At 38.9% G+C, this 27,392-nt stretch overlaps 1 protein-coding gene across 1 annotated transcript in view; it reads left to right on the forward strand.

Moving 5' to 3' along the window:
- The window catches only part of epha8 (eph receptor A8), a 92,704-nt gene that overhangs the window by 40,119 nt on the left and 25,193 nt on the right, over nt 1-27,392 (forward strand). The window contains exon 3 of the mRNA XM_053483946.1: nt 12,754-13,417. Coding sequence (XP_053339921.1) covers nt 12,754-13,417 — 664 coding nt within the window. The remainder of the gene's footprint in view (nt 1-12,753; nt 13,418-27,392) is intronic.

Raw genomic sequence — 27,392 nt, forward strand, 5'->3', positions numbered from 1 at the left:
CGGTGATGAGTCCCACCAGAGTAGTGTCTTCTGCGAATTTGATGATGGTGTTACAGGGGTGCTTGGTAACACCATCTGCCACTTGGTAGTGCAGTCGTTAGTGTAGATGGTGTATAAGAGAGGGCTCAGCACACATCCCTGTGGCGAGCCAATGCTGAGTGAAAGGGAGGATGATCTCCAGTTGCCAACCTTAACAGATTGTGGTTGGTCAGTGAGGAAGTTTCTGATCCATGCACATGTAGTGGGAGGGTCCAGGTTTACCAGCTTGGCTATAAGGATGTCTGGTATTAAAAGCTGAGCCAAAGTCTATGATAAGCATCCTTACTGAAATCCCAGGGTTCTCCAGGTGATGCAGACCAGAGTGGATGTCAGTGGAAATTGCATCCTCTGTGGACCTGTTTACCTTATAGGCAAACTGGTGGGAGTCAAAGCTGGGCGGAAGGCAGTCCTTTATGTGCTTTAGGACCAGCTTCTCAAAGCACTTTGCGACCATGGGTGTCAGTGCAATGGGTCTATGGTCGTTACTGATTGTGTTAGACTTGGGGACTGGGACTATTATTGCAGATTTCAGGCAGTGAGGGACAGTGGTGTGTGACAGGGAGAGGTTGAAAAGTCCGGTGAACACAGAGAACAGCTGATCAGCACAGACTTTGAGCACACTTACAGGTATTCCATCAGGGCCAGCAATTTTTGTCTGATTTACTGCTCTGAACACATTGCGAACCTGATGTTCCTAAAGGGTTAATATGTACGGCCTCAGCTCAAAGGGGGTTATAGACAAGGCAGTGCACCTTGTAGGGATAGTTCTTTCAAAGCAGGCAAAGAAGTGGGTTAATTCCTCTGCTGATGAAATGTCCATGTTATCTGTATTTGTCCTGCTGCCTTTGTAATTGGTAATATGTTTTATTTCTTTCGATACCTTTCTGGGGTTGTTGTCTGAGAAGTGATCAGATAGCTTAGTTAAGTAGTTCAGGTTTGTTACTCTGATGCCTTTTTTTAGGTCTGCTCTTGCTCTGCGGTACATATCCTGGTCCCCAGATTTATATACAGAGTTACGTACCTTTTACAGTGCATGAACCTTACTCGTCATCCAGGGTTTGTGGTTGGGGTAGACCTGAACCCGCTTTATCGTGGTGACAGTGTCCATGCAATGCGTGATGTAACCCAACACTGCAGCTGTATGAGTCTCTAGATCGTCATGTTCAAATACACTCATTCTTTGAGAGCAAAACAGTCCTGTAGCTGAGCCAGAGCTTCATCAGAAAAGGTGTTAATGGTTCTGGTGGTGGGCTTGGTCATTTTCCTAAGTGGTGTGTATGACGGGACAACGAGCAGGGAGAAGTGATTACTGTAGACACACTCAGGTGGGGGAGGAAAACAGATCTGTAGGCTTGCTTGATATTTGTGTAAACATGGTCTAAGGTGTTGTTCCCTCTCGTAGGGCATTTCACATGTTGAACAAATTCTCACAGTTCTTAAGCATGCTTTATTAAAATCCCCTGCGATGATATGTACTCCCTCTGGATAAGTCCGTTGTGGTTCAGAAATTGAATCGTGCAAAGGTAGGCAAGGGCTGAGCTATCATTGGCATCTAGATAGTTCTCTAGGTAGATAGAATGGTCTGCACATTGAGACATTCAGACATTGCTTCCAAGTCCGAGGAGAAGACTGTGGTAATGATCTTATTGTTTGTGAACCAGTTGTTATGTGTGTAAACGCACAAACCCCCACCACTGTTTTTTCCAGCTGTAGCCTTTCTGTCGCTGCGGTGCATTGATACAGTAGCTGCATCGAGGCGTCGGGAATTTCCTTTAGTAGCCATGTCTCCGTGATGACCAAGGCACAGCAATCGCGGACAAATGGCTGTTCAGCGAATAATAAGTTCAGTTTGTCAATTTTGTTGACGATCGACCGTACGTTTGTAAGGAAGATGCTGGGAAGCGGTGGTTTAAAGGGTTACTCCTTTAGCCTGGCTAACAGGCCTGACCGCCAGCACCGCTTTTGTTTGCGGTCCTTCCGCCGCCTACATTACGTCGCTTGGTAGAGCCGATAACAATCCACAGAGTGCCCGGGGTTCGCGCTATCTCCGGGGGGATGTTGTTGAACCTCTGATAATCACTGCTAACGGATATCTGGCTATTATATCCGATGTTGCATAATTCCAAATGACTGTAGATAAGTTTGGCTTTGCAGGAGTTCGTACAGTAACACACTAATAGAGCGAAAAACAAATAAAACAAATAAAAAGAGAAGCACCTAAGTAGAGGGCCTGAAGCCGCTGCATCTGTGTGCGCCACCATCTTCAATCACATATATACATATACATATATATATATATATATATTATCACATATATATACTTTATAAGAATATTGGGCGTAGAAGCTTTTAAACAGTAATGTTCAAGAGTGGCTAAGTAGATCACCAGCAGCCGTTACAGCATTTAACAGTATAATAAAAACTGTAAAAGTGGCAGATTTAAACAAAGATGCTTTCAATTGAATACTTTTAAACGCTCTTATATATCAATAAATATTTATGAATCAATATTGCAGTGTTCATAGGACATTTATTGACATAAAGTTGTCATACTGTAACACTTCCTTCGCTGAAAATTTACTGTAGCACATCAGAGCTATGTAACAGCAGTAATGTGTGTAGAGTGTACTTTGTATTGTTTACTTTGTATGTCATAGTGTAATTAATAATATAACAATTAAAAAAAAGCTGACTTTACAGTAAATGTTACAGTGGAACGTTAATTGAACTATATGCAATATAGCTTACCATGAAAAGCATAATAAGCACTTTATGCCACCAGACATCTATGTCTCTTTGCCTTAAAGCTGTCAAGCTGATATCAATCCTGACTTGATAAGAAATTAGGCTAATAAGTATTATTGCTATAAGTTTATGTCATTTATTTAAGCTTTTATAGTTGTAAAGTGTATGTATGAATGCATAAAGAGTTTATACCTACTCCTCACAAAAAGTCAACTTGGCTTAATAATGGCAGACTAGAATAGAAGTGATTTTCTATTGAAATATACATACTTCTTAATAATATATATATATATATTTATAATCCTTAAATTGTTCTCTTAGACCAGATAATATAATATTAAATTTAATTAAATTAAATGATTAAACACTTTATTTTCATATTTTTTTCATATTTCTAATTAGTAAAAATCCCTTATTTCATAGTGAAACTTTCTTTTAGAAATTTCAGGTCATCAACAGTCGTATAAGCATTTCACCTCATCTCATACTTCGTATGAATGTCTACATTTTGTAAAATTAATTTAAAAATTATTTTGATTGAATGCTTATTAATCTTTATTATTAAATCACATTTGTGTAAACAGGTAAGTTGGAGTCTCTGATCAGAATGATTTCAATTGGATTGAAAAAATATCTAAAGTCTGTGTAAACGTACTTTTTGTTCTTTCTTTTTTTCTATCTCTCTTTCTCTCTCTTATGATGATTTTTTTTACTTTGTCATGCTTTTTAGAGCTTTAATGTGAATATTTTTTCAGCTGCTTGTGATTAAAAAATTGCCAAGAGCAGGGTGAACACTAGATAAATCATCACTTGATAAATAATTTGATAATGACCTTATAAATAACTTGAATTAAAGATCTGTGCATCTCAACCATTTTTGCAACTATTTTGAACTTGGGTCTCAGACTCAGATGCTTCGGATGTGTTCTCACCTGCCTAATGAACCAGACACACCAGGTTCAAACAGACTAGACGCTTTATATACAAAAGCACCTTAAGAATGTATATTCAAAGCTTAATGGTTCTTAAAAAAAAGAAAGAAAAAAAAAAAGCAGAGAGTGATCACATTTTGCTCATTTTGCCTTTCTTGGTTTCCTAGACAAATTAGCTTTATACAGAAATTTTTATCATGGACAGCTTTAAGAGTATCAGCTTAAAGGTTTGGCTGAAGCGCATGTTTTAGGAGCGCAGGAAAGAACAAGCTGAGGCTGTCGAAGGGCAAGCGCTGCCTTCCACCCCCAAACAGCTGATAAGAGACCTCCAAAGAGATTAATGTCACAGCATGTGGACCTCGCTGTTCCTCAGGCCGTCACATTGATCTGATTTCATTCCGTTTATGACACAAACATATAAACATCCTGGTGCTGACAGTACCACACACACATACACACACACACAAACACCTCACAACAACAAGCAAAAGGGAGAAAATCAAAGTAAAAGCTCTGAAAGACGGATTAAAATTGGATTCAAATGGCAACTTGAGTGTGAAATCCAGGACGCCCTGTCATGTAAGAGTAGGCTTATCGAAGTGTGTGTGTGTGTGTGGATTCGAGGTAGACGAGATTGAGTCAACACCCAAAAAGACCAAGTGTTCAGCTTGCTTGGGCCTAGTTCCTGTTTCTCACGCAACTCAAATTCATTTCCACATAACTATCACTTGCGATAAGAAAACAGCCCATTCCATACAAGTTCAAAGGGCTAGATTAAAGCTTTATACACTATGCATAAACCTTTGAAGGTTGTTTAAACTAAAGTGGGACTTTTAATTGTGCAGGTATGAGAGTAAAAACTCTCTTTTTTTCTATATATAATAACTTTTACACTAATGCACTCATCCCAGTGTTTTACTAGTGCTTGCGCTTATGCTGAAGACATAATGAGACTGCCTGCTTCACATCTAAACGCTGGTCTCCCAGGAGCTCTTTTAGCCAAACATTTGGAAGTGGCAATAACTCACAGCAGAGTTCCTGTAATGTGGAAGTGTTTGGTAAATGATTGTGTGTAGTTTCTACAGACAGATGTGTCATTTTGCAAGATAGCAACAAGTTAAAGATTGATTTTCCAAGGTCATTACACTTGCAGCGGTTTAAGGGTCCTTTCCAACCCTGTGCTGGCTAGGCTTAAACCCCTGACTCTTCTCAGATCACCAACCCAGAGCTTCAAGCTTCTGAGCCACCATTGCCCCATGTTTACGTCATCTGTGTAAACTTATATACTGTAGGTGTCATAGATCTATCTGAATATATATTACTTTATGTTAACCCCTGAGACGTGTCATAACAACCTTGTGTCAAGAGAAATCTGTCACTTGCCTCTGGGGCTTGTCAACTTGATGTCAAAACTAACCATTCAAATATTGATATAAGCTTGTATAAATAATAATGCGGGTTAAGGGCCCTTATAGTATATAGGCTTACATAACCATATGAACTCCGCCCTTGTGCAGAGTGTTACCGATATTTTATAAATGTGAAAAAAAATTCTCAGCAACACTAGATGGTAAGACACAGACCGATCTAAAAACCTTGTGTCTCTGAGTCGATTGTTGTGGATCTTCACTTTCCTCCTGGCCATCCTGAATTATTAATGTGCCTTCATGAACTCACAATGAGGAGGATCTTTTCTGTCCAGTTGGAGAGGGAGAGAGAGCGCCGGCGCCTCAGCACTGCCCTGGGCACCCAGCTACACTCGCTGCCAGCTGCCACTCCTGACAGCCTGCGGTGGACAACTTCATTATTTTCCCATCTGCCTCCTGTTTTTGCTGTGACAAGTTCATTTTGACTCCTCTCCTTTCTCGCCAATCGATGGAGCTGATAAGACAGGCGCATGGAGCAGTGACAAATGGGTTCTAAGAGTGAGATGATATGGATGTCATCATGACTTGTCATGGCATTTTGTCATGTTGTCAGACTTTCTTTTGCCCTTTTGTACCTCTCGGATCATGTGTAATACTTGTTGATTTAATGTGCATCCAAAACTGATTCTCTATTAATACTTTGGGTAAGAATGCTTATGGTTGTTTGTTGGTTGGTTGATTATTTAATTGATTTGTTTATGTGATTGATTGGTTGATTGGTTGATTGGTTGATTGATTGATTGATTGATTGATTGATTGATTGATTGATTGATTGGTTGGTTGGTTGGTTCGTTTGAGTTATTTGTGTGTGTTTTATTTTCTTGTTTTAGATAAAAATAAATGAAAATAAATGAAAATAAATGAAAAGCAAATAAAGTATGGTGGTGCAGTCTCACAACTCAAGGGTGCTTGGCTGGATTTTGCCCTCTAGTTACTCTTGAGTTCTCCTTATGTCCACTTGGGTTTCCTTTGGGTTCTCCAATTACCTCCTACTTCCCAGGAACATGCTGCTAGGTGAATAGGCTAGGATAAATTGCCTCTAAGTGTATGTGAATGTGTGTGAGCATGGTGCAATGTGATTCCATCCTGCCCCATACCCAGTGGATCCACCACAACAAAAAAATAAGGATGAACAAGGTCCAATTACATGAACCTTTAAATACAGTGGACTTTTTTTTTATCTCTCTTTGGGAGAATCCTTAAGGAATCCTTATGTACAAGATTTTGTAGTCTGAGGGAAAAAGGTGGTCTTTTCAGGTTTAGTATTCTGCAGTACAAAAAACATTTAGGGATTCCTTCAGAGAGCAAAATATAGAACATGCTCTTAGAAATAATAACGCTGAAGTGCACCATTGTCTTGTTACTTGAATGGTATCATGTATGACTTGTTTGTTCTACAGAAGAAAGTACATGTTATACCTTCGATTAGTTTGGAGAGTAGTAGTAAGGCCCACATTTTTAAATGATTTGAGAAACACAAATGCAAATTTAAATGCAAACAAAGCAAACTACAGTTTGGTACCTTCATTTGTGAGACTGCAAATATACTAGATCCAGATTTATATCCACATCTGTTAAGTCTTGATAACTGCTGCATCCAATCATTCCTTTTCTTCCTTACTAAGCAAGCACTGGTGGAACAAGCCACGTACTTATCTCCTTGAAACAGCCTCGACTTAGTGAGCTGTCAAAGGTTGTCACTTTCTCTCCCATACTTAGGTCTGGACCTGTAGTTGCTGGAGTAAATATTTGTGATGTGTAACTTACATGGTGTAGTAAAGAAGAGAAATGTTAGGCAAATCATGTGGTGTGTGCGAGATGGGAAGCAGCTGCTGTCCTGCTGGTCTGTTTGCTCAGGCTTGCAATGTGCAGTGCAGTACACAAAAAACAGAATTGAGTGATTCTTCTAATGAACCTCTTAGTCCAAGTCGATCGTTCTTTTGTCTTGTGACTCCCATAGACACTATGCAGTGCATTAGATTCAAAAGAACAAACGACTCAGACTAGAAGACTCATATACTGTAAGAAGAACCATTCAATTCTATTTCCTGTGTAATACACAGCATAGCGTCTATGAGAGTCACATGACAAAGAAATTAACGACTTGGACTAGAAGATATGAGAGGTGAGCTGCTCATTCTGTTTATTATAATATTTCCTTAGCTGCATTGTAATATTTACATTACTGAACTATAGCCAAAAGTTGTGTATGTAGACATGTTGGGTGTCTATTTATTGAAAATTTAAATTTTTATTTTATTTTTGATCGAAAAATAGTTATCAGGTAATTTGATACGTTTAACCTACTGCCCTCAATTGGTCATGGCACAAAACCAAATCCTGAATTCATGACCACCACCCAGCTAAAATTGGTTAGGCAAGGAAAATATTTACCTATTAGAGTAAAAAGCATGGTCGTACTGTCTTCAAAGGTAGAGATCATCTGAGATAATGTTAGCTTGACAACTCTTACTACATAATAGCTAGAACTAGAAAATAACTATTTAAATTCCAATAATGTTAACATATAAAAGAAAGAAAGCAAGGCTTGGTGAAAGCAAATAAAACCAGATTGCTGTTTCTTTCCAATCAACCAATTCATCATCAATGTCTTGTCTGTATGTGTGGCTCCAGACTGTAAGCCTTGAGTTTGCAGAGTTTAAGTCAAAATCCAAAATTTCTAGTCTGTGCATATTGTTTCCTAGTGTATCATCATGTGAACACCACCCAAAGATGCTCGATCATTATGCCCCATCTCTGTACTTGCTTTTAAACAGATTAAAAGGATTTTTTTTTTACTTCCCAGCTCCTTAATCTAAAGTTGGATTTCAAGGCCTGACTTTTTCGACTTCTTTTATACTTATTTTATAAGCATGTTTAATTAACAGAGACCAGAGATTGCATTCTCAATAAAATGTTTTGGTAATTGTTAGCTGTCATCACAAAGGTAACAAGGAAGAATGCACCTTTATCTTTTCTCCAGGGCAAACCTGATGAAATAAACCCTGAAAGATTGCACTTGGAATGTAAAGTTTGCGAGTAATTGTGTTTAAGCCATAACACTTGGACCACGCACATTATTTTAATGCATTTTGTGTGCTGACACTTCACTCTGGGTACCACCATTAACCTTTTCCTTAATTTGAGCTACACTAGCTGTTCGATTGGATTGGACAACACGGGCTAGCTCCCCATTTGCATCAGGGAGCCTTGGCCATCCATGACCCCGTTGCCGGTTAACTGGTTTCCTTCCTTGGACCACTTTTGGTATGTCCTGACCACTGCATATTAGAAAACTTTCGTGTTGTGTTGGCCCTTTGTCAACTTGGCCCTTTTCACAGTAGCTACAGTTTCAACATCTCAGTACAATGGTGGCTGGGAGTGGTAGGATATATTAGGCAGCAAGTGAACATTTTGTCCCTGAAGATGGTATGATGGAAGCGAAAAAAAATAAAGGGCAAGCATAAGGATTTGAGTGACTTTGACAGGGGCCAAATCTTGATGTCTAGACATCTGGGTCAGAGAAACTCCAAGACAGCAAGTCTTGTGGGATGTTGCCGGTTTTCAGTGGTCAGGACCTACCAAAAGTGGTCCAAGGAAGGAGTCCACCACAGAACTGGCGACAGGGTCATGGACGGTCAAAGCTCACTAATGCACAAGGGTGGAGAAGGGTGGCCTGTGTATTTCAATCCAATAGAAGAGCTCAAATTACTGAAAAGCTTAACACACATGAATGTACATGAATGTAGTTGGTATTCCCCCGATTTTCTCGATATTAGATGGGTGGTCATACAGTGTCCTGGGTGATTGGTGTGTAGTCACCAACATGAATGTGGTGTGCAGGAATACATACAGTACAGAAATACACAAAAATGCACAGAAATATGCATAGGACTTCACACAAAGTACATTTTGCAAATATCAGATTAACACATAACTAAATTTTTTAGATTTTTAAATCTGATTGGTCAGAAGTTAGTATCTATTTATTTATTTGTTTATCTATTTATTTAATTAATTACTTTACATGGTATTTACACAGTAAATTATGTGTAAATGAGCTACTGCAGAGCCACAACCCTTAGGGGGTGGGGGGTGGACTGGGGGCTGGGGGGGGTCTCATTGTATAAGGTCATAGTAGGAAAATAATCTACTTCTTTATTCATGCATGAACAAAGACACACAATGAATTTTGCATAATAGGTTTCCTTTAAGCATTTTATATAATTATGAAAATGTCCACTGATTTCAGCATAACATTGAATATCACTGCTATTAAAACTGTCAAAACATTATATTATAAACACTTAGCAGGAATTATGCCTGTTGATAAACACTGGAAATACAATAATAACAGCTGTGTGTATCACTTCAGCTGGCAACTTTCATTGATTCCTCATGGATTACATACATTTTTAGATATCACTTAGTTGTCTGAAATGACAGTTTTCATATCTCGAATTGTTTTTCCTGTCCCATGCTTTGGGACCAAATGCACTAAGGAAATGAAAACAGAATCCTCTTTAAGTCGTTATTATTAGTGACAAAAGCATTACAGTAATCATTTATTCTTTCTTTCTTTATTTTATTTATTTTGTAAAGATAAATAAAATAAAAGGAAACTAGGGAGTTTGTGTGTGTGTGTGTGTGTGTGTGTGTGTGTGTGTGTGTGTGTGTGTGTGTGTGTGTTTACAAAGATCTGATTAAATCTGATTAAAAGTATGAACCTCTTCATTTCATTCTCACCATATACCACAGATGAGTAAAAGAGTTTACATTGTTTTGTTTCTGATACTAAACTATTATAGCAGTTGTGTCTATCAGCAGTTATTTTTATTAGCAAATACTGTATAAAAGTTTGCATCCCCAATGACATACTGTCCCATGATTTATTCCACTGCAATCGGTGTCTATGACCTTTTTTAGTAGTTTCTACTCGTTTCTACTTTACTTAGTAGTTTCTACTAAATCTTCTAACTTACTATGGATTATACATAGTGTATATAATCACTATATATACAGTGAGGTCAATAAGTATTTGATCACCCTGTGATTTTGCAAGTTCAATTACTAAGAAATCATAGAGGGTCTACAATTTTCAGCATGGGTGCATTTCCACTGTGAGAGACAGAATCTAAAAAGAAAAATCCGGAAATCACATTGCATAATTTTTAACAATTTATTTGTGAATTACTGTGTCAAATAAGTATTTGATTATTAAGTACTTGCTTATTAGTCAGATTTCCGGCCCCTTTAAAGACCAGTTATTTTGCTTTGAAATAGTCCAGCTACACTCTGCTCATGACTCTAAATTCGTAGCACCTGTTTAAGGTCGTTAGCTGTCATAAAGGCACCTGTTCACTTATATATATATATTTGTTTATAGGAAATATACTGTATATATAAGAGGAAATAATAACCAGAGTGATGTCAGAGTGATCTGAGGTTGAGAAACTGTCAAAACACTCAAACACACATACTGTACAGCATACAGTAACACTGATGCTTCTGACACACACACATATCACCTCTATGTGAGAACACATATGCGGTGTATATTTTTTTAAACTTTTCCCATTCCAGATTCCCTTAGTGTAAGTTTGCCCCACTGATACACACCTCACTGCGATTAATTACCCATCCAAGCTTCTTTCTGGCCAGTGAGCAGACTGCACGGTGTGTGGAGCAATCCTGGAGATGAAAGCCAGGTTGATGGACTCTCCGTCCCATATGGTCCAGCATGAGGTCTTTCAGAGTTCAGCTAGCCTTCAACCGGCCATTGTTATTATTTCATGAGCTAGCCGAGAGAACTGAGCTGATTGCCTGTATGGCATAAAACTCTCGAAGAGTTATTGATTTGAGGATTCCTCTTTGAATAGCTGTTGTCATAAAAAGTATATCAGGGCCTGGGTTAACTTTGGAGAGTTCAGTGGTGAAGAGTTGTGTAGATTGTACTTGGGAAAAACCTTGATTTGTCATTTATAGATTATAGCAGAGTTGTCTTTTTCATGCATATGTCAGCTTGTTGGGAAGTTGGAATCTGAGCACAGGATCGGTCATGTTACACTGCTCCTGAAGTAGAGAGGATAACTAAGCAAGGCTGTACTATATCTAAAGGTTAAGAAATCAGGAGAGAATTTTAGTCCAGAAAACATCCATCCAATTATCCAGGCATCTACCCATTAATCCAATAATCCATCTGATCTTCCAATCATCTACCACCTCAATTATTCAGTCATTCAGCCATCCAATTAATCATCTTCACATTCACCAATGTAATTAATCATCCATTTCCATCCATCCATGTACATGTAGAAACCTCAGTAGTCTGCCTAGTGACTGTGGAGGTCAATGTTGACCCTTGAATTTATTTCCATTTATGCAATTGTGGTAGGACCTCCAGTCAACGTTTACATCCCCATTCACACACAACAGGTAATTTGGGAATGCCAATTAGCCTAATCTGCATGTCTTTGGCCTGTGACAGAAAACCAAAATACCCAAAGGGAACCCATCAAGCACAGCGAGACCATGCAAACTCCATGCACACAGACCCTGAGGCGGGAATCAAAACGAGGCGACAGTGCTAATCAATCATCCATCTATTTATTAATTTTCCAATTGTAGACACATTGGTCACTCAATCATTCTACCTATCTATTAGTGTATCTAACCAAATTCTTTCTAGCATAAATTTATCAATCCTGCAATTTATTCTTTTTTACAGCATCCAACCACCCATTCATTTAGTAATCCAACAGCTCATTCATTCAAACATCCATTTATTCAGTCATCCATCCACCAATCCATTTATCCAGTCTAATTATCTACCCAAAATTTCAGCCATTAATTTACCAACTGAATCATCCACCCATCAATTCCAATTTAATCACCATCAATTCCAATCAAGTTAATCTAAGACTTGATTACTGTCAGCAGTATTAGTAGGGCTGGGAATCAGCAGTCAGCACCCAATGCCATATTATCAAGATACCTTGTTGCCAATTTAATTTATATTGTGCTTCTGTAAGTATTACGAATTTATAATATCTCGATCTGATAATAAACATTTTTTGGTTACAATTTTGTTACAAGTCAGATCCAAGGCCTTTTAGCACATGCAACTTTTGGTAATGTAACGTCATAAAAATGCATTTTTGTTGCACCATTTGGAAAATCATGTACTCGGCCCAGAATAAGTTAAATTCTGATTGGTTATGGCTGACCATGCTGTAATTGGCACATGAAAGTGATACATGAAACAGCACACAAAAGAATTGCGATTTATAATATTATAATAAAATTATTATATATATATATATTATTATAAATTATAATATTTATTGCGATTTTTTTGCCTCATCTCTAATTGACAGTTTCAGATCCAACATGAAAATGAAAAGTAAACTTTAACTATTGAAATTCTTCTTTTTGCTGATTAATGAATTGAGGGTGAATGTGACCTACATGACACATTTTAGGCTATTTAACACAAGCCTCTCTGTTTTGCATGAATTCAGGGCAAAACTTAAAAGCCATTTGTTGTGTAGATATAATGTATGCCATTAGTGGTGTATTCAGCATCAACAATCTTTTTTTTTTTTTGGCAGTGGGATGCAATTAACGAAATGGACGAATACTTCAGCCCCATTCATACCTACCAGGTGTGCAATGTCATGAGCCCCAGCCAGAGCAACTGGCTCCGAACCAAATGGATCCAACGCAACGGCGCTCACCGTGTCTACGTGGAGATCAAGTTCACTCTCCGTGACTGCAACAGCATGCCAGGCGTCCTAGGCACATGCAAGGAGACCTTCAACCTGCACTACTGCGAGACGGAACGTGATGTGGGTACCAGCCTCAGAGAAAACCAGTTCTCCAAGATCGACACCATTGCAGCAGACGAGAGCTTCACCAACGTGGACCTGGGAGTGAGGAGGCTTAAGCTTAACACCGAGGTGCGCGGCGTGGGGCCTCTTAGCAAGCGTGGTTTCTACTTGGCCTTTCAGGACATCGGTGCCTGCATCGCCATCGTCTCGGTTCGGGTTTACTACAAGAAATGCACAGGCCTAGCGAGAAACCTGGCTGTGTTCACGGATGTGGTGACGGGGGCGGATTCCTCTTCTCTGGTGGAGGTCAGAGGTCAGTGCGTGGATCATGCTGAGGAGAAGGATACTCCCAAGATGTACTGCAGTGCTGAGGGCGAGTGGCTTGTCCCCATTGGACGGTGTGTGTGCAGTGCTGGCTTTGAAGAGCACAGAGAGGCTTGCATCGGTAAGTGGCCTTTTTTCTTCGCCAAATGCAAAGACGATTTCATATTTTTGAAATTAACATTGAAAGCTTAAAAATATACAAATATATACAAAAATATACAAAAACTAATTTATTAATTTATTAGATTATATAATGTTTTTCCCTAAATTAATATGACAGCCTTAGTTTACTGTATCTTTATTTCCACCTTAATACTCTGGATAATTATCAAAGTATGAGATACTTAATCACACAGTAGGATTAATGCTAGAATAAAAAAGTATATCATGAATTTAATATGAGAGAGAGAGAGAGAGAGAGAGAGAGAGGCTAAAACAGATTAATTGATAAAAATATGTCTCTTTAAAATGTAAATGTTCTGTATACAATGAATAGCAAAGAACAACATTTTAACATTTCCACCAAACTTCTGAATACTACAAGCTATTATTTGTGTGTGTGTGTGTGTGTGTGTGTGTGTGTATGTGTGTGTATGGTCACAGGTTAAGTGTCGGAGTGAGAGAGTCAGTCCTCTGCTGTCTCTGTGCTAATTTTGTTTCACTCCCAGTCCTACGCACAAGGCCGCGATGTCATCATGCTCAGAGCGAGTGCTTTTTAAAATGCTGATCAAAACAGAACACAGAGCCTGTGTCGAGGCACCTTGCTTTTCCAGGCTGGGTAAAGGAAAAAAAAAAAAAAAAAGAAACAGAAGTGGGGAAATATCCATTTCAAAGCGGATGAGTCAGTGCATGCTTGTCGGGTGCTGGGGAGCCTTGTCAAATCCACTTCACTTAGCGACTTGATTTAACCCACTTACACTCCTCCACACATGTTTGTCTGCCTCCGAGGGCCTGACTTATTCATAAAAGCTTGCAAACACAGATTTATCCAATCGGACTAAGCTTGTGAAGCTGTGATGGTATCGGTAGGGGTTCGTTAAGTAAGACGTACTTGTGTTGAGTTGAATGATATGTATTTCGATAGAGAATAAATGTATTGGGCGTTTTTAAGGGCTTGGTTAAAAATGTACAGAAAGACATGCCGAAAGGTAATAAAGGTGTTCAAACTGAGGCATTTAGCTTTACTTGTCACATATACATTACTGCATAGTTAAATTTTTTTCTTCAACTATTCAGAGCGCAGGGGCAGCCATGACATGGCACAGACAGGGTTAAGGGCCCTGCTCAAGGGCTAACTACAACAGCAAGGCTGAGCTGCTGCTTGAACCACTTACCTTCTGATCACTAACACTGAGCATTACGCCATACATTCATCACTGCCCTGTCTATTGTAAGAACTGGATTGTGATTGGTCAAGAGGGGCTCAGTATAAGAGCAGAAATGAATGTCATTGTTGGATTGTCCACCACATCGTGCCTTAAGTTCCTGGGATAGGCTCCAGGCCCCCTGTGACCCTGTATACAGAATAAAGCGGTATAGACAATGAGTGAGTGAGATTCCAGAAATAAGAATACATACAAAAGATGATGTTTTTAAACAACTATCATATCAAAACTTTCCTTAATGTCCAAGGAAATGATTGCAGTGGGCGAAGGGTCACCTCGGCTGGTATTTAGGGATGTACGGTCTTCTTTTAAATGTTTGCACCATTCAAATGTTTTACTGCAGCTAAGAGTCTCATAACCAAACTGTGCTGAAAGTCTTCTGTAAACGTTAATTTTCTTTTACACCTTCATTCACCAGAAATTTCATTACAAGTCGCAGTTTGACTTAAACATCTTGCATACTCAAAATAATCATCATCATTAACAACAATCTTAATAAAAAATAATGCACAATAATACAGTACAGTAGATGTTTTTTAGACTGACGCTAACACAGAGATGTAACCAATAATAAATAATTATTGTGCAATGTTAGGTAATCAGTGTTAAATTGTGCTAAAAACTTGATTGAGTCTTATATTTATGCTCTGGATTGGCTTGTACATTAGAAAATTTAGCCAATAATATATGAGAGTCAATTCTTATACTTAATACGGAAAACTGGATTTCCTAAACCTAGGTAATTTCCTAGCTCTCTAATCATTATTTTTAAGATATCGTTTTTTTCTCACAAAATTTTTCACTGATATACTGTATTTTATTTACAAACAAACAAATAAATAGAGTACCCTTAAATTAGTCAGTTCATGAGGATTTAAAGAAATTGTCTAACAATTACGTTTTTGACGGTGACCTGGATATATGCTTACCCTTTATGAAAATTTTTGCACACTGCAATAGTATTGTATAATATATATCCTACAATGAAATATTGCTTCAAAAACTATTGTAAGATACTCTGATAATGCTGTAAATTATACAGAGTGTGTGTGTGTGTGTGGGGGGGGGGTGTTTATGTTGTAATTTAATGCAAAAATGTTCAATGCTAAATGGCTGTGCTTTAGGTTACTAATTCCTCCCTGAGATTCACTTTAGCGTTTGTGATTTTTGGCACGTTGATGTGCGTTGGCTTTTGCATAATGCATACTTTAAAAGGGTCAGAACACCTGGGGTGTGTTTGCATAATCATTTGAATGCAGTTTAAACACTTATTATAGTGGAAATAAACATCTATAGAATCCCAGCTAGTCAGGCAGATTCATCGATAAAACATAAATCTGGAGACACCGTACACAACTTTCACAATCCTAAAAGATTTTGAAACACTGGGAGTATAAACGCTAAACTTATGACGACTCAAAAACAGTGGATCATACACTCAGCGACTGCTCCTGGGGAGCGAACATGGACTACAGGATTTGGCTTTCCAAGTGTGGCCAAAAAAAAATGCACCAAATTCTCACAACTCCTGCCAGAAGAAGAAAAGGAAGAAGAAGAAGAAGAAGAAGAAAAATAAACAAATGAAAAGTTGCAAGTTAGACAGAAGCAGTTTTAATATCAGCCACCATATGCACTGAGAAAGAAAAAGTGACAAAGCAACTTTGGGTGAAGCTCCTGAATTTGTGTACTCTAATGAATTGTGTCTGGTTTTCATCCATTTTTCTTTTCTTTTTTTTTTATTCGATTTGAGCACAAAATCGGAAAATGAAACAAAAAAAAAGATTTTGATCTTTAAAATGAATATTCAAAAACAGTTGGTTTTCTTGTTTTGTTTTCTTGTATTTTATACCTAAAATCAAGTGAATGATTGATAATCTGTTTATCCTGCAAATGATCCTACCTTCTTTATATTCATTGGATATAGACGGAGTGCATTCCTGGTCAAGTTAGTGACCCCTGTACACCCCCTACAGGGTCCAGAGTCAGATCTGAAAAACCAAACATGGTTGATATCCTGAGGCTCATGTCAGGTGGAGTCTGTTGCCAGCCAACTGGACACAACTTGTGCTGCCTGGTGGAGCCTAGGACAAATTTGGCACCATATTAATCCTATACCAAATTGTATCCCCAGATTTATAAATTTTGTTGGTTTGTTCTTTCATTTATCTGTTAACTGGTAAGCCAATGTTAAATGTTATACTGTAAAATATTATCCACAACTTTTATGGGTTATAAACTGGTTGTTAATGCCAGTTTGACAATGTCAGAAGCTGGGATTGTTCACACACAACAGCCACAGAGTGGTGTGAAAATTTTGAAAATTTGAAATTTGAAATCTTATAAAGATCCAGTGTGCAGGTGAAAACGCTTCGCTGATGAAAAAAAGTCAAAGGACAATAGCTAGACTGATGCTAGACCACTCAGGTCAACTGATGGTACTGTGACCATCATTGGGTACATTTCAATTCTTGTTCTTGCCCAACAGGACTAGAAAATCACATTCACATTAACATTTAGGCATTCGGCAGACACTTTTATTCAGAGCGACTTACAAAAAGTCCTTTGAAGTGTCTGCCATTGGATAGACACCTACAATGGGTTATAGGTTAGTAACTAAGTACCATCAGACAAACACTGTGGGAAATTAAATTTTTTTTTTTTTGGGGGGGGGTGGGCAAAAACTGTGAGGAAATCCACTGCCACATTTTTTTGTCTTTTAAATGTTCATCATTCAATTAGCCATGGTATTGTAACTAAACACTGTGGTGAGGTCAATAACATTGATTGTCTTGTTACCTTAACACGTGAACAGTCAGTTTATGTGTTAGAAGCAGGACAAATATAAAGATCACAAAGACAACAGGCGAAATGGAGACAGGGCCATGGGTGTCCAATGGTCAATGATGTTCATAGGAACTGCAGTCTGGGGTTTCAGGTTAAATCCCATACAGAAAAGATATTGTTGCACACGTTGCTAAAAAACTGAATGAGTCAGAAGACACAGTGGATCACGGTTTGTTGCGTATGGGAAGCAGAGGTGTGTACTAAAAAGTTACATTTACTCCATTACTGTACGTTTACTTAAGTAACTTTAAAAATAAAAATACTTCTATGAGTAGTTTTACTGCACCATACTTTTTACTTTTAGTTGAGTAGATTTGTGAAGAAGAAACACAACTCTTACTCCGCTACATTCGACCATTTATTCGACACTTTAGATATTAATTTGCAGAGAACTGCACCTGGTGGATCTACCACATGACTCTGTTTCACCAATAAGATGTAGCAACAATAATCACATGACTCTGTTTGACCAATCAGCCACAAAACCAATAACCGCATGGAGTCAAATGACCACACAGAATGGGGGGGGTGGGGGGGGGTGGGGGGAGGTCGGTCCTCAGCAGCGGTAGACAGTGAACAAACAATGAGCGGTTAGTTTAGCTGTTTTATTTAATGTTGCAATTTTAACATATATAATTAGCAAATTATATATATATATATATATTTATTTATTTATATAAGTTTCTTACATTTGTTCTGCTGGACACAGTTTATGGACCTCTTGTACACATGTTATAATGCTATTTTCTCATTATCTGCTGAGCCATTTGGAGGGCAACTGAATATACAGTACAGCATGTCTTACACATGAAAGAGTTTACACTGTTCAAACATACATATGTCGGTATTTGAGTATCTTTTCACCAAATATGTTTTTACTTTTACTTGAGTAATATTTTGGATGACTACCTTTTACTTCTAATTGAGTAATATTATTTATATAATATTTATATATAATTTATATTATATAAGTACAGCTACTCTTACTTAAGTACATTTTTTGGCTACTCTACCCTCCTCTGATTAGAAGGCATAGCTACAGACTGGTCAGGGTGCTGACTCATGTCCACCACCGAAAGCTCCAACAATGAGCACATGGTACCATGAAGCAATGAAAAAAGGTGGCCTGGTCTGATGAATCACATTTTCTTTTACATCATGTGGACATCTGCGAGTGTGTCTGCGTGTATGACTTTACCTGGGGGACGATATGGCATGAAAAGAAGACACAAGTACACCCCTTTTGGAAATACTGCTTATATTTATTATTTGTCTGAGGGACAACCCACGTTAGATGTTTTGGAGATAAAGTCAGAGAGGCCAGATTGAGGTGGATTGGACATGTTCAGAGGAGAGATTGTGAATATATCGGTAGAAGGATGCTGAGGTTGGAACTGCCAGGCAGGAGGTCTAGAGGAAGACCAAAGAGGAGATTTATGGATGCAGTGAGAGAGGACATGAAGTTAGTTGGTGTGAGAGAAGAGGATGCAGAGGATAGGGTTAAATGGAGGCAGATGATTCGCTGTGGCGACCCCTGAAAGGGAACAGTCGAAAGACAAAGAAGAGTCTGGGGTTATTATTTTAAGTATTACTTTGTTTGCTTTATTACCAAAATTTAAAATCCCATCTGTGCTTTGACTGAACTGTGAACATTCACATGAATGAAGTGGAATAAAGAAAAAACCTAGATTTAATGAGATGAACAGATAAATTAGTTTTGTGTTGAGTGAATAAATACACAATTAATAAACACAACATCTGGGTGCTGATATTACTTTCACATCCTGGCTTTATGAATGTAATGCATGAAGACGCTGACAAACGGGGAGGATATGGCTTTCTTTTCATCCCAAATAATTTGATATCACAGTCAATATACGGAGTGCTATATCTGCAGTATTAGTATTATCTCTTTACTTCAGGAGGAGAATGTACAGGAACATGCAGCTCTGATAGCGGATATTGTTTTTTTTTTTTTCTTTTTTTGGGGATGTATAAACAGACATAGTTGGATTTATTTTTGTCTCATCAGGCACTGTGTGAAATAAACATTAATAACAAACTTAGCAAACTGTGATATGACAAGACATTATTTCCATATTAATTAAGAGTTCTTAAAGAATTAATTAATTTGAATACTGGCAGCCACACATTAAAATGAAAAAAAAAACATTAGTCATTTTATTAAAATTATCGTGAATTACAGAATAGATTGGTCAGAATGTGTTGATTAATTTTTTAAAACAACAGCTCTGACAGTAGTGCTGCCAAACCAGACTTGTGACAAAATGTCTGGTGCATAAGAGCTATTGAGATTTACAGAAGACTTCATGTTCAGTGCAGTGATGACACTTTTAGCCGCAATGAAATGTGTAAATGGTGCAAACATTTTAAAGAAGGCCGTACATCTGTGAATAGCGGCTGAGATGTCTCGGAGCCTATTGCAGTCATTCCTGTTAACATTTAACTAGTGGAACACCTGATCTTTGAAAATGGACGGATAATTTGGGGGAACTGTACACACAATCGTTCACCAACACCACTTACGTTACAGGGGCTCAGCTGGGAGCTATGGCCACGTTCCCTGTACAATCCAGACCCCACTCCAAGCCATTTCCACATGTTTCAGCCATTTAAGGGAGATTCTGGGAGGCCAGCGTTTCAGATGTGAAGCAGGCAGTCCGATAATGGCTCTGGCATACTGACAAAACTTTCTACCTTGATGGTACACTGGGATAAGTGAAGTAGTCTAGAGAAATAAAAGGAATGTACTGTTATTCTGCACAATCAAAAGTCCCACTTTGAATTGAACGCTCGCATATTAATAGAATTAAATAGTTTTAAAACGTTGTTTTATTCCTTAACTAATTCTTCATGACTAATCATTATTATTTAACCGTAAACAGCGTATTTATTAATATTTTTTCATTCAGAGTGCTTCATTTTTAGCCAACATATTACATCAGGACCAAACAGAGATGCTGATGGTTCTTCTTGACAATATTAAAGCCCCGTTGTGTGACTTCACTATTGTGCCGAAGCGCAGGTTTAATCTGTCGGCTGGCAGTAAAGGTGGAGGGTGACAGTGGTGAAAATGGGAATGGGGGTGGGTATTTTTTCTGATAAAAGAATGAATTGTATCTCAACCAGACGGAGCTTGGTCTTGTCAGTCAAATCAGCCACACACACACACACACACACTCAGCTCTCCAGGTATGGTGAGGAATTGTCTGCACAATAACAGCTGAGACAGACAAAAACCTCCTCTATGGTTGTTCATCCAAAATGGTGCCTTTTTCATTACTGTTTCATAATTTATTGTGATGGACTCTTGTGTTTGCCCGTGTGGGTTTTTTTTGTGATGGATGGAAGAGAGGTTTTGGACTGAAGGGAAATGACTGCAAAGACGTCAGCGAAGTCATCTGGTCACCTAGATTATGACTTGTGTCTGGGGATTTTTTTTTTCTTTCTTTCCAATTTCTTTCATGATGAAGAAAGTCAAACACTGCAGAAATAATAACAATGGATTATGTGGTGTAGAAAGGCAATTTTATCAGTCAGTGGAATTCTAAGGTGGCTAGTGGAAAATCTTACTCAAGTAAAAGTACTCTGCTCAAAATGAGAAAATAAAAGTTAAATATACCATATACTCCAGGATAAAGCATCATCATTGAGTAACAGTGGAACTTTAGGCTATTTATTGATGAATATTATGACAGACTGTCTGAGCCCGAGATACAAACTCCATCTGACGCCATGAGCAGATTTTTTTTTTTTTTTTTTTTTGGATCACAAAAGCAAAATAGATTTTGCTTCTACCTTCCAATTTCTCTTAATTGGCACAAGATTGGGCATTTCTTTTTGGAGTCCCCTGAAGCAGAGCAAACAAAACAGTATGAATATTATGGTGGTGTAGGACAAACAAACACTGGCTGATTGGACATGTAATTTAGAAAAAAATGTGTTTGGGCAAAGCTCAACATTTTTTGTTCAGTTTGAGTGAAAGAATTGAAGAATGTTTTTTAGAGCCGTATGGTGCAGGGGTTATAGATTTAAATTAAACATTCATAATAATAATAATAATAATAATAATAATAATAAATAGAAACATGTTACTTCAGGACCAGAATTAAAATTAAAATCAAAATTACTTCATGCTAATAAATACAGAAGACAAAAGGGATTTAAATTACTAACATATACGAGTCAAACCAGGACTTGTGATGAAATCTATTGACACTTACAGAAGACTTCAAGCACAGCACCATGATGAGACTCTTAGCCACAGTAAAACATTTGAACGGTGAACATACAGCGAGTGGAACACCTGATCCTTGAAAATTTCCCATTTATGATTCCATGCATTGGTGCTCATGGTTTCTCATGCTAGTATTTGTAATGTATGTTCACCAGGATACAAATACCTCTGAATTACGAATAGTATATACAGTAGTGGCAAGAAAAATGAAGTGAACTGTTTGCAGTTTCCTGTTTTTCTGCATAAATTGGTCATGAAATGTGATCTGATCAGCACAACCTAAATATTTCTTAGCTGATCAAACACAGTCATGATCTTTAATGTCTTTATTGAACACACTTATTAAACAGACAGAGTCATCGTGTAGTACATGGAAGTGAAGCACTAGGCTTCTGATAGGATTTAGACCCACCTTGTCTCAGAAGACTTATGATCAAGAGCTGTAGCTGGATGGGGTTACAGAACCAGAATCCAGAAGGTGCTGCTTGTCAACAAGCACTGCTGAAACTGTTTAGGGCCCCGGGCCAGCAAGGCCCACTGAGAGTGGAGCCTTATTTTATAAGATAATGATGATGAATGCTGGTTATGGAGGCCCCCTGTAAAGTTTTTTGCCCAGATCCCCAAAAGACTCTAGAATCCCATCTGGTTACAAAGATTTTGGAGATTTAGTAGACCACAGTTGGACAAATTGTCTATCAGTGGAGATGATTTGCTACTGTGGAAATGGCGTCCAGATGAGATCACTCCACAGACAACGCAGAATACTCAATGTAGTAAAAAAGAATCCTAGAGTAAAAGTTAAGTCTTTAAACAGGCATGATACATGGTATGGACATTAAACAGGCATGGTATCTATGGCAAGACACCAAAAGGGAAGCCCTGCTGTCCAAAAACAAACAAACAAATAGATACCTACATATAGGTGTCATGACGCCGGTGTGTGTGTGGTCGTGGCATAACTGCAGGAGGCGAGCTGGCGGTTCACTATAGGCTTTTATTGAAGCTTAATGCACAAAACACAAAATAAAGCTCTACCTTTTCGAGCACGTTTTGAAGCTTTAATTTAAACCTTTTAACAAGAAAACCACACCGACATAAATCAAAATACGGACAACAACAACAAAAGCTAGACGCCTGACTGAAGTTCAGTCAGGCTATTTATACTAAACTTAATTACTTCCCTCGGTTCAGGTGAATGACTACGTCACCTGACCGAGGTGCAGTCTGGGACTTGAAGTCCAACTAAAACAAAACTACAAACAAACATAACGAAAAACGAAACAAACTTAGAGCGCTTTGGCGCCCTCTAGGGGTTAACCCTTACAGTACCCCCCCCCCCCCCCCCCCCCCAAAAAAAAACGCTGGAGCGACGCTCGTTGCGTCGGCGGCTGAGGAGCTGGAGCGACGCTCATTGCGTCGGCGGCTGAGGAGCTGGAGCGACGCTCGCTGCGCTGCGCTGGGCGGCGGCGGAGCTGGAGCGACGTGCGCTGAGTTGGGTGGCGGCGGAGCTGGAGCGACGTGCGCTGCGCTGGGCGGCGGCGGAGCTGGAGCGGCGTGCGCTGAGCTGGCGGCGGCGGAGTTGGAGCGATGTCCTCAAAGCCGGGAGGTGGAGGAGCTGGAGCGATGTCCGCGGAGCTGGGCGGCGGCGGAGCTGGAGCGACGTACGCGAAGCCTGGAGGTGGAGGAGGACGATGCTTTCCAGGCTGCTCCGTGACTCCCCAGTTTCGCTTTCATGCAGCGGTGGAGGAAACAAAAAAAACGCGTCCTCGTCCCTGTGCAGCAGTGGCGCGTTGTCCTCCACGACGGGCAGAGGCGGCGGAGGTGGGGGAAACGCGTCTTCGTCGCTGTGCAGCAGCGGCGCGTTGTCCTCCACGTCGAGCAGAGGCGGCGGAGGTGGAGGAAACACCTCCTTGTCGTCGTGCAGCGGCAGCGCGTAGTCCTCCACGTCAGCCACAGGCGGCGGCGGGAGAGGGAGCATATTGTCCAGATTAGTGAGAGGGAGAACCTCCGGGACTACAGCGTGGCTCTCCCGAACCTGGACGAGCAGCTTTTGGAGCTGCACCACCTGCTTCCGCAGGTCACCTATGCGCTCCCTTTTTTGCTGCGCCAAAAACCTGTAGACATCTCCCGTTTCTCCCTCGCCACTGTCCTGCCAGACCTCCTCGGCCTGAACCTCCCCGTCGGAGCATGGGAACCTGTTTCCTCTCGCTGCGTCACCTCTGAATGGTGTCCGCCGTATGGCGAGCCTGCAGCCCTTCCAGCTTTGCAACAGCTCCCTCTCTCCTTGCTCCTCGCTGTCCTGTATCCATTCCGCCAGCTCGGGCGAGATGGTGATTGCTCCCCCCCAAAAAACATCCGGGGGAGAGACCTCCGCTATGCCACGTTTACAGTCTAGCTTTCTGTCATGACGTTGGTGTGTGTGGTCGTGGCATAACTGCAGGAGGCGTGTGCGAGAAGAGGATGCAGAGGATAGGGTTAGATGGAGGCAAATGATTCGCTGTGGCGACCCCTGAAAGGGAACAACCGAAAGACAAAGAAGAAGACCGTGCTACCTAAAATAAAATAAAAATAAAAATATACTGTACAAATAAGAACACAATATATATAATATAGAAATATGAAGGAAGAAAATAGTAATTTGTCCATAATATGAAAGAATAAAATAGAAATTTGTCCATAAGTAGTGTGAAAATGGCTGAGGTGTGCAAATATGCATAAAGTGACTGACTTCTTAAAGTGTCTTATTATTAAAGTGATTTGTGCAGTGGTCCATAATGAAAGTATAAGTATATAGTGCAAAAATTGTGCATGAATGTGTCCAGAGTGTCCAGCACAATGACCAGAACATTGAACTTCAGAGAGGCACAAAATTTGCCTTTTGGGGGACCCCAGTCAGAGCTGAGACCTCAACCCAATAGAGATGCTGCAGAATGAACTTAAAAGAGCCGTTTACAACAAATATCCAAAGGCAGAGCTGAAGCAGTTCTGTACGGTTTCTTCTAAACGCTGTGCAGGTCTAATCCATAGCTCCACTTTATTTTACATTTCAAATGTTACTGTACACTAGATGCTCAACACTAATTCCATTTGAATATGAACATAAATATTCAGCTCCACTTTTAAAATACATTCGGAGCTCTAACATTAAGACCAGTATAATTAATACTGAACTGAAGTAACTAATGAAGTTTAAAAATTATAGTCTAGCACGTTAAAAAATTCTCAATCAGACAAGACCAAAATTCTCTGCAATTTGGGTGATAAATGATATTGGTAATTTTCATTTGAACACTCTACTATTTTATCATTGGCACGGAGAGACAGATTTCTTCCACCCGCTTTCAACACAGATCACTTAGACAAGCCTGGATAGGTGACAGCAATTCATTCAGACAATTAATGGCCATTTAACGCTCATTAATACCACTGCATTTGACTCATTTAATGTGTGACAGCCCAATATTTGTAAAGAAAGATAGTCTCTGGTCTGTGCTAGACGTGACTTTTTTGTCTTTTTTCAGGGGGTTGAGTCATTCGGTGAGTCGCCTGCGCAGTTAATGATTTGTAAGGCAGTTCATTCAGATGTGTGTGCTGATCATGAAAAAGTCTAAGGCATAAAACATGTAAAATAGCTATAAATTATACTGCTGTCTTTTGTTATATTTTATCATGCTTTAAGTGTCGTTTATAAGCAATATTTTCAGGGTACGCACTAAAATGACGGACTAATTAAGTTGGAATACTTCTCATTCAACAGAACTTACTAACTCAAAAAAAACTTCTTTGAAAAAGTGAACAATATTTTTCTCCTTGTTTCCATTTGCTGCCAGTTTCTCACAAAAAACTATTTTTTTTACTTATTTTAACCAACATAGGATAATGACAATTTAGGATACTAAATTGCATACTTAAATAACCAACAACACAACTGTAGGCTGATTTATCCATTGTGAGAAAACTGTGGGAGGTGGAATTATAGCATTTTGCAAAACCATTCAGAATTAACACTTATGTAACCAAACAATTTTGACATATTATTTTGCCATTTGTTCTTTTTCAACACCTTTGCACCAAATATTTTCTATCAGTTTGTAATACATCTTGCTTCTTTCTCAAAACTGACAAAAAGGAAATATCTCATTTTGCACTCAAGCTTTTCACTTTAAGACGTGCTTAACTGTAAGTCTGCTTCATCATGCCAGATTTATTTATTTTTTAAAGTGTTTGCTAGAATAAATGTTGTTTACCGTGACGGATTTTTTTTTTTTCATGAACATGTTATGAAAATGAAGAAATCCTCCTGTGTAGTCTATGTATTTGAGCAGGTCAGAGAGAAAAAACTGCCGAATAAATAGAGATGAATGTACTGCGTTGCTTTGAGCCCAATGGGCCAAAACCTAATCGCTTGTTTGCTCCAGTTCACAGACGTTTCCTTTCCTAGTAATGATACTGGAAGAGATGGCTCTAATAGGTGAAGTCAAGTCCCTTTTTTTCACCTGGCAAGACTCTTTAGAGAAGTGATGTGTTGCTATGCAGCCTATTAGCACTGGCGGGAGACGTTTAATAACATAATTAAAATGGGACGCCCATGGGGGGAGCATTCAGGTAGATTAAACTTTTTCATTAGCGTCAGACTGGACCTTCTGCCAAAACACCAGAGCAAAAGAGAGAGAGAGAGAGAGAGAGTAATCTGAGGTTACGATCATCACTGCTGGAACAAAAAAATCCAGATGTTATAGCCCGTGTGAACTGCGGTACTTACATTAACTGTATAAGTGTAAGGAAATTCTGTATCAGTATAAAACCTTAGTGTGATTTTGACATTTGTGAGAGATTTAAGAAATAACAATATAACAGCAGAGCTCTTCAAGGGCGGAGTGCCCTTAACTATAATCTTTGTACTTCACCAGGCATTTATATCAATAATACAATGCATCATAGTATATGGGGTACATAAAGGTTTCACCAACTATGACCCAAGTTTCCTAGGAAAACTCTAGATAGGGGAACAAAATAAATTCATGGGTCCAGTCAACGTAAAAAAAATATTTGTACATCCAGCTGAGGTCATTTGTCCTCTTATTAAAAAACCACACAGATTTCGAGCTGTCTGGTTATGTAACACAAACACCATGAGACATCTGAAGATGAAAAGAATCAAATGTCAGGTGTCATAAGATTGCATAAGAGTCAACAAGTGTAAGAACAAGTACCAGAAAATGACACGTAAGATGACCTAAGGATTAGTCACAAGATGACATAACCACCTTTTTTGTGCAAGTGTCATAATATAACATAACAATACTTTTCAGGTTCATGTAAAATGTTAACAAATGTCAAAATACAATATAAAATTGACCTTAGTAAGAGTTATTAACTGGCATAAGAGCTTTATCACAGAAAGAGCCATAAGATGGCAATAACATCACAACAGCAAGTATAGAAAGATGCAATAAGAACCTGGTGTCATCATGTGTCAGAAGATGACATGAAAATATTGTCAAGACTCACAAGCTAATATTAGTCCAGAGGTGTGAATAAAATGTCATATGATTCTTGTGGAAATAAATATCATGAGATGGCAAAAGACAAAGACAAAAAAAATCGAT

This window comes from Clarias gariepinus, chromosome 23, assembly GCF_024256425.1.
Source record: "Clarias gariepinus isolate MV-2021 ecotype Netherlands chromosome 23, CGAR_prim_01v2, whole genome shotgun sequence".
Lineage (NCBI taxonomy): Eukaryota > Metazoa > Chordata > Actinopteri > Siluriformes > Clariidae > Clarias > Clarias gariepinus.